The following is a 12131-nucleotide window of genomic DNA, read 5'->3' as shown; positions in this document are numbered from 1 at the left end:
CTCAGCGCCCAAACCCAGGGAATAGTGTCACCTGAAATAGGTTGGGTCTTCCCTCATCAATTAATGCAATCAAAACAATTCCCTGTGGCTCAGTGGTTAAGAGCGCTGTCTGCTCTTCCAAATGGATCCGGGTTCAATTCCTAGCACCCACATGGCAGCTCACAACTGTCTATAATGTGAATTCCAAGGGATCTGACACCTTCACACTAATTACATAAAATAAAAAATTAAAATGCATTTTAAAAAGACAAGTCCCCCAAGAGATGCTCAAAGGGCAATCTGACCCACACAGTTCCTCACTGAGCCTTCTTCCTAGGTGAGCCTTCCTAAGCCATTCTTCCTAGGTAGTTCTTCCTAGATGATTTAGTTGTCAAGTTGACAACTAAAACTATCACTTTATCAGACATAATTAAACAGAAGACGGAGGGCAGAGAAATTTATCATCTTCACCCTAGGCTCAAGGAGAGTGACTTATCTCTAGATCACACCCTACTGTGAACAGACTCCTTAACTTTCCTGCAATACAGATAATAGAAACTGTTCAAGAAAGTCTGTCTTAGGCCGGCAATTCCCAAACCCTTCTGACCCTCAGAATAGGGATTCGAGAGATGTGGACTGCCAGACACAATTCTCTCTGCTATCACATCTTCTCCCAAGGTAAAAAAATCACCCATCAATATCAGCCTTACCCTTTGAGTATCTGTGAAACCTTCTAAAGAGCCGAGCTTCTGTTTACCCACAGCCCAAGATCCCATTCAGACATTATGTGACAGCTGTAGATCTCCCCCACCAAACCTGGGACTCCATAGACGTCAGTTTCCTCATGGCCATCTTCTCTGTTTTCTTAGCCACTGGAGTCTTTGCCTTCTCCTTCTCTTTGGTCTTTTCCTGTTTCTCAAGCTCATCTACATAAGCATCATAGATTTCCCACTAGGTGAGAGCAAGACAGGAGAGTCACCACAGGGCACAGATTTCACTCCTGCCAGCTTGTCAGCCTGCAAGAGTTGGTCATATTAACCCCCATCAAATGTCTCCATAGCACACTCCAATTGGCTCATTGTAACTACATGGTCAAAGTCTGTCTTCCGTGCTAATCACCCTGGAAAAGGCAGGATGGAGTTTTCAGGGTTCCTTTGAGCTAGCACAGAGTCTGAATCTTAAGCTGGAGATCAATGAATGTTGTTCTAGGTTTCACCCCCACCAGGCAGAAAACTGTGCAACCAACAGTTTGTTAGAGACTTCTAAAACTGAATTTAAAGATGTTTTTACAAAAGCTTATGGGCTGGAGAGATGGCTCAGAGGTTAAGGGCACTGGCTGCTCTTCCAGAGGTCCTGAGTTCAGTTCCCAGCAACCACATGGTGGCTCCCAACCATCTATAATGGGATCTGGAGCCCTCCTCTAGCATGCAGGTGTATTGGTATATGCAGACAGAACACTGTATAATAAATAAATAAATCTTAAATTATTATTATTATTTTTTTTTACTCAACCTGGTGAGATAGCTTGGAGATAAGGCACTTTCCACCAAGCCTGATGACCTGAGTTCAATCTCTAGGACCATATGGTGGAAAGAAAACTGAGTCCTGCCAGCTGTCCTTTGACCTACACACACTCAAACACACACACACAATATTAATGGAAAAAGTGTCTGCCTCCATGGAAACAGGATAAACCTATTTGGCTCAAGCTGGCTGTGTACTTCACTGTCCACATCTTAAGATCAGAAGGAAATAAATAAGTATCTGCCAACTGGACCTGAAGGCAAGCCCAAGCAGCAGAAGCAGCAGCAAGGCTCTGGTGCTGGGCAAATGCAGCAGCTGACAGAGTGTTCCCTAGACCGGGCAGTCACTGCCACCTGGAGGCCAGACCCTTACAGACACACCTTACACTTAAAAGATTTGCCTGAAGGCCAATAGGCCTCTCAGCAAGGCACTTCAGCATTTGCTATCTCATTCAGAGAGAGGCAGCTTATCATCCTTTATTGACAAAGAAAGAAACAAAAGCATTAAGAAGTGAAGCATATTGTGCCTAGGATCTCATAGAGGAACCAGCCGAGCTTGGGCCTGAGCTTAGGTCTCCAAGTCAGCACCACCAGCCACTAGGGCTTAATGGGGAAGGATGGGGGTGGGGGTTCTGCAAGAATGCCAAAGGCTGCTGTAAAGGCAGTCAAAAGTACTTTGATACTTTAAAGCCAGTCACAGGGTGCCATAGGCTCCCTAGAGCTCCTGGGAGCAAGCATTCTCACTTGTTGTGAGGTGAAACTCCAGAAGCCGTGTCTCCAGCATGTACCACCTTGGCCTACAGGCATGCGGTTGGTCCAGAGCTTACTGTTGGGTACCTGTTGTGTGATGTGCCTAGTGTTCAGAGACTGGCTTCTCAGGATAATCAAGGCAGACTGTAAGAGGAGCCTATCGCTGCTGAATGCTCCAGGATGTACTGGAGTGCAGATGATGGCAGTTTTCAGGCTGAGCCAGGATCTTACCTGATTGGCTGTGGCTGAAAAGTTTGTCCTCGGTGGAGGCTCCATCTGACACTCCCGATCCTAGAGAACAGTGACAACCGAGGCCCATGGATGGATTCACCCCCTCACTTAACCCAACAGTACATCTTTAGTAGAATTCTGGTTAGAGCTGAGGAAGGGATGTAACAGAGCTGGGGAAGCAAAGAAGAGCCTGGTGAAAGATTTAATTATTCAGATCCCACATTTGTTCTTCCATTTTGGCCTCCTTCAGTAGCCTAAGCTGAAGGGCAAGGGCAGTGAAGAAAAACTTCGACAGTTTTTAATCAAGAAAGGGTCCAGGTGGAGGATGGACAGATTTTCAAGAAGCCAACATGTCACCAGTCTCCAGACACAGGGTACAGAGGCCAGCCTCCCACAAGTGCTGGGGCTAATGTCCCTTACAAGAGAAGGTTTCTCCCTAATAATGTGATCTCTGCATCCTCCCCATTAAGTATCACCCTATTATCCAACATCAGCCTAAGGACCACACAGGGTGCTACGCTCCATCATAGATGCACTACTGTAGAACACGTGTGTGTGTGTGTGTATGTGTGTATGTGTGTGTGTGTATGTATGTATGTATGTCTCACCTAAAACCTGCCAGGCTCTCTCAGCCTGGTTCTCAGGATCCTTCATAGTCAGGAAACATTCTAGCATGTCTAAGCTGATCTACCATAGAGACCATCAATTTCAGTTATATTGTTCCAAGACTCCCTATGTTGCTGGCATACTCTAGTCCTGATTTCAACTCTCTCTTCAAGTCTAGCCCAAGTGTCAGCCTCTCAGTGAGGTCTGAGGGCTCTAGCCACCCCCCAACTGGCTAGATGGCTTGCGGTTCTCTTTGGAGAGATAAACTGGTCTTCCCTGTTACATCTGCCAGTCTCAGGCCTACAAGAACCAATCTCAGGCCTGTGTCTGCCTTCCCATTGCACAGCACAGAGCGTCACAGTAAAGGTGTCTACCCGGAGCCGGTTGTTGAAGGTCTGTGATGCTCTCTCACTGAAGTTAAACTGGTTAGTTAGTTTTCGTTCTCTGGGCTGCACAGGAGCCATCAGTTCTTCTTCAATCACTTTTTCAGGCATCTGGAAATAAAGATCAGGAAGGACACCCTGATCAAGTACGATGCAGGCAGGTGAGAAGATGCTGCCCAAAGCATTGGCAGCCTCTACTTCCCACCCCGAAAGCCTCCATCCACAGCTTATCTGGCGTAGTGGGGACAAGGAACAACCATCCACCTCAGTTGCAGCAGGTATATCTGTCTGACTCCCGGCTTCAGTTTCTCCTTCTTTGGGTTCTTCGTCTTCTTCAAAGATTTCCGTATCTGAAGTCACCACCTTGGCAGATTCCTGGGAGCCTTGACAAGATGTTGCTGATGAGCTCAGGATCCACACCTGCTCAGGCTCTAGCAGGCAGGGTCATTTTCTTCCTGCCTTTCAGATTCTGCTTATGCCCTGAGCCTTCCCTGACTTTGGGTGCGGGGGGCTCTCAGGCCTGTCCAAACAGCTTGCTGTTGGACATCATGGAAGTAGAGGCCCACAAAGCTCTGGAGGGACGGAGTCCTCAGAGAGCCAGGCTTGGCTGCAGCGTTAGGCTGGCCCACAGTCCTACCTGCTGCTAGCTCATCACGGTAGTGCTGCCGACGTCCTTCATCGGAGTCTTTGGGAATCAGGTTCCCCACCTGGCTGAAGTGAACTGCTAGCTGGTTCACAAAACCAATAGGCTTATATGTGCCTTCCTGGAAAGAAAGGGGCTAAATCAGACCAGGGACCCCACAAGGGGACCCTGTCACTCTGTCACCCTGCCTGCTGTCAGAATGTAGCCTCCTCCGTTCTCTAAACCAGTGCCCACCTTCCTCCGTTCTCTAAACCAGTGGCTGCCCTCTTCCTCCGTTCTCTAAACCAGTGGCTGCCCTCTTCCTCCGTTCTCTAAACCAGTGGCTGCCCTCTTCCTCCGTTCTCTAAACCAGTGGCTGCCCTCTTCCTCCGTTCTCTAAACCAGTGGCTGCCCTCTTCCTCCGTTCTCTAAACCAGTGGCTGCCCTCTTCCTCCGTTCTCTAAACCAGTGGCTGCCCTCTTCCTCCGTTCTCTAAACCAGTGGCTGCCCTCTTCCTCCGTTCTCTAAACCAGTGGCTGCCCTCTTCCTCCGTTCTCTAACCCAGTGGCTGCCCTCTTCCTCCGTTCTCTAAACCAGTGGCTGCCCTCTTCCTCCGTTCTCTAAACCAGTGGCTGCCCTCTTCCTCCGTTCTCTAAACCAGTGGCTGCCCTCTTCCTCCGTTCTCTAACCCAGTGGCTGCCCTCTTCCTCCGTTCTCTAAACCAGTGGCTGCCCTCTTCCTCCGTTCTCTAACCCAGTGGCTGCCCTCTTCCTCCGTTCTCTAACCCAGTGGCTGCCCTCTTCCTCCGTTCTCTAACCCAGTGGCTGCCCTCTTCCTCCGTTCTCTAACCCAGTGGCTGCCCTCTTCCTCCGTTCTCTAACCCAGTGGCTGCCCTCTTCCTCCGTTCTCTAACCCAGTGGCTGCCCTCTTCCTCCGTTCTCTAACCCAGTGGCTGCCCTCTTCCTCCGTTCTCTAACCCAGTGGCTGCCCTCTTCCTCCGTTCTCTAAACCAGTGGCTGCCCTCTTCCTCCGTTCTCTAAACCAGTGGCTGCCCTCTTCCTCCGTTCTCTAAACCAGTGGCTGCCCTCTTCCTCCGTTCTCTAAACCAGTGGCTGCCCTCTTCCTCCGTTCTCTAACCCAGTGGCTGCCCTCTTCCTCCGTTCTCTAACCCAGTGGCTGCCCTCTCCCTCCGTTCTCTAAACCAGTGGCTGCCCTCTTCCTCCGTTCTCTAACCCAGTGGCTGCCCTCTCCCTCCGTTCTCTAAACCAGTGGCTGCCCTCTTCCTCCGTTCTCTAACCCAGTGGCTGCCCTCTTCCTCCGTTCTCTAACCCAGTGGCTGCCCTCTCCCTCCGTTCTCTAACCCAGTGGCTGCCCTCTTCCTCCGTTCTCTAACCCAGTGGCTGCCCTCTCCCTCCGTTCTCTAACCCAGTGGCTGCCCTCTTCCTCCGTTCTCTAACCCAGTGGCTGCCCTCTTCCTCCGTTCTCTAACCCAGTGGCTGCCCTCTTCCTCCGTTCTCTAAACCAGTGGCTGCCCTCTCCCTCCGTTCTCTAACCCAGTGGCTGCCCTCTTCCTCCGTTCTCTAACCCAGTGGCTGCCCTCTTCCTCCGTTCTCTAACCCAGTGGCTGCCCTCTTCCTCCGTTCTCTAAACCAGTGGCTGCCCTCTTCCTCCGTTCTCTAACCCAGTGGCTGCCCTCTTCCTCCGTTCTCTAAACCAGTGGCTGCCCTCTCCCTCCGTTCTCTAACCCAGTGGCTGCCCTCTTCCTCCGTTCTCTAACCCAGTGGCTGCCCTCTTCCTCCGTTCTCTAACCCAGTGGCTGCCCTCTTCCTCCGTTCTCTAACCCAGTGGCTGCCCTCTTCCTCCGTTCTCTAACCCAGTGGCTGCCCTCTTCCTCCGTTCTCTAAACCAGTGGCTGCCCTCTTCCTCCGTTCTCTAACCCAGTGGCTGCCCTCTTCCTCCGTTCTCTAACCCAGTGGCTGCCCTCTTCCTCCGTTCTCTAACCCAGTGGCTGCCCTCTTCCTCCGTTCTCTAACCCAGTGGCTGCCCTCTTCCTCCGTTCTCTAACCCAGTGGCTGCCCTCTTCCTCCGTTCTCTAACCCAGTGGCTGCCCTCTTCCTCCGTTCTCTAACCCAGTGGCTGCCCTCTTCCTCCGTTCTCTAACCCAGTGGCTGCCCTCTTCCTCCGTTCTCTAACCCAGTGGCTGCCCTCTTCCTCCGTTCTCTAACCCAGTGGCTGCCCTCTTCCTCCGTTCTCTAACCCAGTGGCTGCCCTCTTCCTCCGTTCTCTAACCCAGTGGCTGCCCTCTTCCTCCGTTCTCTAACCCAGTGGCTGCCCTCTTCCTCCGTTCTCTAAACCAGTGGCTGCCCTCTTCCTCCGTTCTCTAACCCAGTGGCTGCCCTCTTCCTCCGTTCTCTAACCCAGTGGCTGCCCTCTTCCTCCGTTCTCTAACCCAGTGGCTGCCCTCTTCCTCCGTTCTCTAACCCAGTGGCTGCCCTCTTCCTCCGTTCTCTAACCCAGTGGCTGCCCTCTTCCTCCGTTCTCTAACCCAGTGGCTGCCCTCTTCCTCCGTTCTCTAACCCAGTGGCTGCCCTCTTCCTCCGTTCTCTAACCCAGTGGCTGCCCTCTTCCTCCGTTCTCTAACCCAGTGGCTGCCCTCTTCCTCCGTTCTCTAACCCAGTGGCTGCCCTCTTCCTCCGTTCTCTAAACCAGTGGCTGCCCTCTTCCTCCGTTCTCTAACCCAGTGGCTGCCCTCTTCCTCCGTTCTCTAAACCAGTGGCTGCCCTCTTCCTCCGTTCTCTAACCCAGTGGCTGCCCTCTTCCTCCGTTCTCTAACCCAGTGGCTGCCCTCTTCCTCCGTTCTCTAACCCAGTGGCTGCCCTCTTCCTCCGTTCTCTAACCCAGTGGCTGCCCTCTTCCTCCGTTCTCTAACCCAGTGGCTGCCCTCTTCCTCCGTTCTCTAACCCAGTGCTCCTCTTCCTAGCGCTGCGGCCCTTTCATGCGGTGCCTCACGTTACCCTGACCCACAACCACAAATTATTTGTTGCTACTTCATAACTGTGATTTGGCTACTGTTATGAATTGTAATGTAAATATCTGTGTTTCTGATGGTCTTAGGTGATGCCTAAGGTCAGTCCACCTCAAAGGGGTCAGCCTGCAGGTTGAGAACTGCTGCTCTCAGGCCAGCATTTCACCCTTCTTAAAGGAGCAGTAACCCTTGTTAGCATGGTTTTCCACTGTGTTTCTGCTTAAAGAAGGAAAGACAAATAAAATAATTTGTTTTTTAAAGTTTTCATCAAAGACATGTTTAAAAATCACTTTAAAAAAATGTTAGATCCACATGGGCCTGGAACTCTCTATGTGGTCAGGCTGGCCTCAGACTCAGAAAGCTGCCTGGCTCTGCCTCTCAAGCACTGGGATTAAAGGTGTGAGCCATTACGCTCAGTCTCAAAGCCTCATTTTTCAATATCCCCTGCTCCAAGCCTGAAGCAGCCCACACTTAAGGATCACTGGCTCAGGTACCTGGCCTCTGCATCCATGCCAAGGGACCCCAGTTCACCTGCCTCAGCTCAGACCTTGGGCAAGTCAGACACAATCATCCAGTACACCTGCCAAAGCCTCGCCACACCATGTTAGTGGATGTCAGAGGGGACAGAACAGCAGAGACAACCAAATCTCTAATCTCCTACTTCTGTCCAGGAGGACCACAGAATCCAGAGAAAGTTTGGGTTTGGCACTTGTCCAGGTCACATAGAAGATGAGAAGCAGGACTGGGCTTCAAGCCCAAGAAACCGTATTTGTTCATTAACAAGGAATATTTGAGCAGCTACAACGTGCCAAGTATTTCCTAGGTGCCCAGGATATAAAGCTGAGCAAGAACAGACACAGTTGCTGTGTCTAGAGGACACAGAACCTGTGATCTAGAGTTCCTGTGCACTCTCCTTGTTGATTAGACTCCTAGCAACCACAAAGTGGAGCTGGAGACCAGAGGCACCTTTCCTTTTAAAACAGTTCTGTTCAACCATTTCACATCATGTGGAAGATAATTATATTTGTATGGCACCCTGAGATTTAAAAAAAAAAAAATCAAAACAGGCTATAGGCTCTGGCTCTAGCAGACATCCCTCGTCTGGGAGTCTGGGAAGGCCACTATCACAACAGCTTGTGAGGCTCTGCCTTAAAAAGTCACTGAGAAGCCTCTCCTCTCAGTAATTCAGGTGGATGGGACGGGAAGGTGTAGTGGTTAGCAGCATGGTCTTTGATGGCAGAACTGGCCTCAGATCCTAAGTCTGCTCTTACTATGACCATGACCTTATCGTAAACCCCCAGGCCCTAGTTTCTTCTTCTATCAGATAAAATAATGTCATCCAATTTTCAAGATAGTGTAAGTATTGACAATAATGAAAGTAATCAATTAACACAACGCCTAACACATAAGTGCTCAGTATCAATGCTCAATAAAACAGAAACTAACAGCGTGATGATGACAGAGGTCCCCATGAGAATAAATGACCCATTAAGTTTTCTTTAAGACTTTGCCTCCATTCTGTCCTTAACAGCCACCTGGAAACTTCCTTTTCAATTTAGGGATAGAATTCAGATTCTTTAGCAAATCAGTGGAAAGGAGCAGCCTTGAAACCTACAACCAGACCTTGCAGGACCAATAGAGACAGGCACTGTAGGAGAACTTCAAAAGGCCAGAGATACTGAAAACATAGAGTGAGGTTTCCTGGGAGCCAGCTGGAAGTTTACTCAAAGGAAGGGCAAGAAGAGAACATTGAAATGGAAAGGTAACACCTGCCTGTCATGCTCTTGCCACTGAGTCCCAGAGGCACCCTCTTCCTAATGGCAAGACAGGAAGGTATGCCACAGTGTAGCATGACTTCAGAGAGTACAGGTTTCCTTCCAACCTAAGTGAGCTGCCCAAGGGGGACCATTAGCAAAACTCTTGATTAGTATCTTTTAGGAAACACATTAGGATTTGCTTCAACATGTTTGTGAAAGGACTGACTACACAATCTGAACAGAAAACAGCATTACTTAGAATTTCCCAAAGAATAAACAATTCAAATGTTCTTCAACTGATGGATGGGTAAAGACAATGCAGCATATCATAGAATGAAATATTATTTGACAATAAGAAGACATGAAGTATTGACAGATGCTATAACATGGATAAATTGAAATGTGATGCTGAATGAAAGATGCCCAACACACAAGACTACGAAGTATAGGACCCATCCCCGGACATGTCCAGAATAGGCAAACCTAGAAACAAAAATAACTTAGTGCTTCCACAGGCTAGAGGAGATGGAGGGTTGAATAGTAACAACTATGAGGTATGGAGTCTCCTGCTGGGGAAATAAAGATATTTTAAGCCTGGCATGGAAGTACACACCTGTAATCTTAGCACTCAGGAGTGAAGTCAGGAGGATCAGACGTTCAAGGTCATACTCAGCTACACAGCAAGCTCAAAGTCAGCTTGGATTATGAGATTTTGTCTCTAAGAAATAAAACGAGGACAAAAGAGCCTGGAAATTGATTGTGTTGAGAGTTGTATAATTTATGAATAAGCCACACGCCATCCTTGTAAGTTTTAAATGGGTGAATGATGGGCATGTAAGCTGTACTCTGACAAAACCACCTCTAAGATGAAGTCATGCATGGCAAAACACAGGTATAAACCCATAACCAGCGACGCTGAGGCACCCGAGGATCATGGAGTTGAGGTCAGCTTGGGTTGTATAGGGAGACCCTGTCTCAAAAATAAAACAAATAAAAAGCTGAAAAGGACAGGGACAGAGGGACATTTACTTTCTACCATTTTTTAATATTTTGAAATTTGTACTACAGGTTTCTTGTTATATATTCAAAACTCTCCCCACTAGTGTGTTTGTGTGTGTGTCTGTGTGTATATAAAATGTTTTGTTTTCTCTGTTTGCCGAAACAGGGTCTGCCATGTGGATATATCGTAGGCTGACCTCAGATTTACAATGATGTTCCTGCTTCTGCTTCCCGAGTGCTGGAATCACAGGTGTGAGCCACTACAGCTGGCAAAATTGTTTAAAAGAAGCAATTTTAAACTAGCTAGGTGTCAGACAAACTAGTTCAAATCTTGCCTTGAACCCAGGTTGTGTGACATTTGCCATTTGTTTTATGTAATTTAACAGCAGAATCTAAAAAAAGAAGATAACAATAGTTTTATATCAAAGAAACATGAGGGTTGTCTGTGATAGTCTGTGTAAAAATACCTCATATAGGATCTGATGCTGGCACATAGTAGGAATGGAACAAAAAAGCCCCAAAGTGAAATAAGAAACAGAGGTATGACTTCTGCTTCCGCTCAAAAGTACTCTGGAATTCTCTTCAGACCTTATGGGAGCTGACCCTGCAGTGGTTTGAAACAGTGTTGTCTCTGACTCAGAACTTGCTCACACCACACTTACCCTGGGAGTCACCTACCTGCCTATCCCATCAAGGGACCATGTGCCCAGAGCCTGCCAGGACTGCTCTCAGATGGAAAGATCCTATGTGGATGTGAGGCCAACATCTCTTTCAGAGGGGACTCTATACAGGGCTCTGCCTGGAGGAAAAGCTAAGCTTCTAAAACCCAAAAGCTTGTGTTGCTGGAGAATGTGTCTGTATATGAGAAAGGCATTCTTGGAAATGAAAAGCTGGGACACAGCTCATGGTGAAATACTTGATCAGTGCGTGCAATGCTCTCAGCTTACTGGAGTCAGTGCCAGCACCACAAGGAAAGAATCCTTGGGATACGAAGGGAGATTCATTTCGAAATTTCAAAAGGGCCTGCTAGGTGGCTAAGTTTGCTGCCACACCTGACCACCTCAGTTTGATGGCCTAGATCTCCACAGGGGGGAAAGAGAAGCAGCTCCATAATGTCTTCTGACCTCTGATCCCCACACCCTGGAACACTCCTTATAAATTTCTAGCCAAGGACCTCATTTTACAAGTGATCACTTGTGAAATAGCCAGAAGCTTTGGCAATGTGCTCAGTCACTGTTGCTTCCAGAACACATCAAGGCCCTGCCCAGGAGGGCATGACTTACTTTGAAGCTGTACCTGACAATATTCTGGGGTGCATGTGGGTTGTTGGCTGTCAGGATCCGAGTAAACTCTTCCTTTAACTCCTGAAGGAGAGAAACACCAAGAGGGTCATGCATAAAGTATGCTTGGGTTTCCTCCTGCCCCCCACCCCTCACCTCTGAGACTCAGGATCTCAGGGCCCCTGTAAGCTCTGTGCAGGCTTCTAATCTGCACTGTGAAAGAGCCCATCTCTGAAGCAGCAGGAAACAAAAAGAGCGAGGAGAGCAGGCTGCTCACTCACTGCATCAGTCAACTCCAGCTGGTCCGGGGGTCGCACTGTAGCTCTGGATTGGGACCAATCATCAGTGCCTTCTCCTACATCAGTCCCTGAATCTTCATCCTAAACAAAACCCCAAGAGAATCTTCTTGGATACACAAGTGATGCTGCAGGAACCCTTTATTCCCAAGTCCTCACTGAAACCAAGTCCTATCCATTGTGCACAGAATACATAATGTCCAACAGACCACTGTGCATGGAAGACTCCAGAGGAACTGCTGAGGCCATGGTTCTCAGTGCCTGGAAGATCATGACCACCTCTCTCCTGGGATCAGGGCTCACCCAAAACACTGTGGTGGGCCTTTGTCCCCAGCAGGGTAGCAGAAGATCTGGCTCTTCCTCTTGCCTTCCATAAAGCCTAGAAGCTGAAGTCCATACCACTCATCAAGGACTTTACATCAAGTGCTTAGCCAGCCAGGGAGAGGCCAGAGACAGCTGTTCATCAACCACTGCTGTCCAAACTTGTATTTGACCTTCTAATCTGCCACATCAATTACTCTTTTTTTTTTTTTTTAATGATTCTTAAAGCAAATACGGTCTTGTACTTTGCTTCTTTAAGTCAACAAAGTCAGGGATAGAAGCTCTGCATTGCTTGCTAGAGTTAAATATCTTGCCAAAGCGGCCATGGGTATTTGAAATGTTCATCTTTACTAACAATC

At 48.7% G+C, this 12131-nt stretch overlaps 1 protein-coding gene across 1 annotated transcript in view; it reads right to left on the bottom strand.

The window, feature by feature from the left end:
- Positions 1-12131, bottom strand: part of Dnai1 (dynein axonemal intermediate chain 1) — a 67049-nt gene that overhangs the window by 31132 nt on the left and 23786 nt on the right. Inside the window, exons 3-9 of the mRNA XM_021634426.2 lie at positions 11437-11535; positions 11159-11239; positions 4110-4236; positions 3737-3855; positions 3464-3583; positions 2484-2543; positions 796-930 (exon numbers count right to left, since the gene is read on the bottom strand). Coding sequence (XP_021490101.1) covers positions 796-930; positions 2484-2543; positions 3464-3583; positions 3737-3855; positions 4110-4236; positions 11159-11239; positions 11437-11535 — 741 coding nt within the window. The remainder of the gene's footprint in view (positions 1-795; positions 931-2483; positions 2544-3463; positions 3584-3736; positions 3856-4109; positions 4237-11158; positions 11240-11436; positions 11536-12131) is intronic.

Source organism: Meriones unguiculatus, chromosome 1, assembly GCF_030254825.1.
Source record: "Meriones unguiculatus strain TT.TT164.6M chromosome 1, Bangor_MerUng_6.1, whole genome shotgun sequence".
In the NCBI taxonomy this organism is placed as follows: Eukaryota; Metazoa; Chordata; class Mammalia; order Rodentia; family Muridae; genus Meriones; species Meriones unguiculatus.
This window is presented reverse-complemented; position numbering and strand designations above follow the sequence as displayed.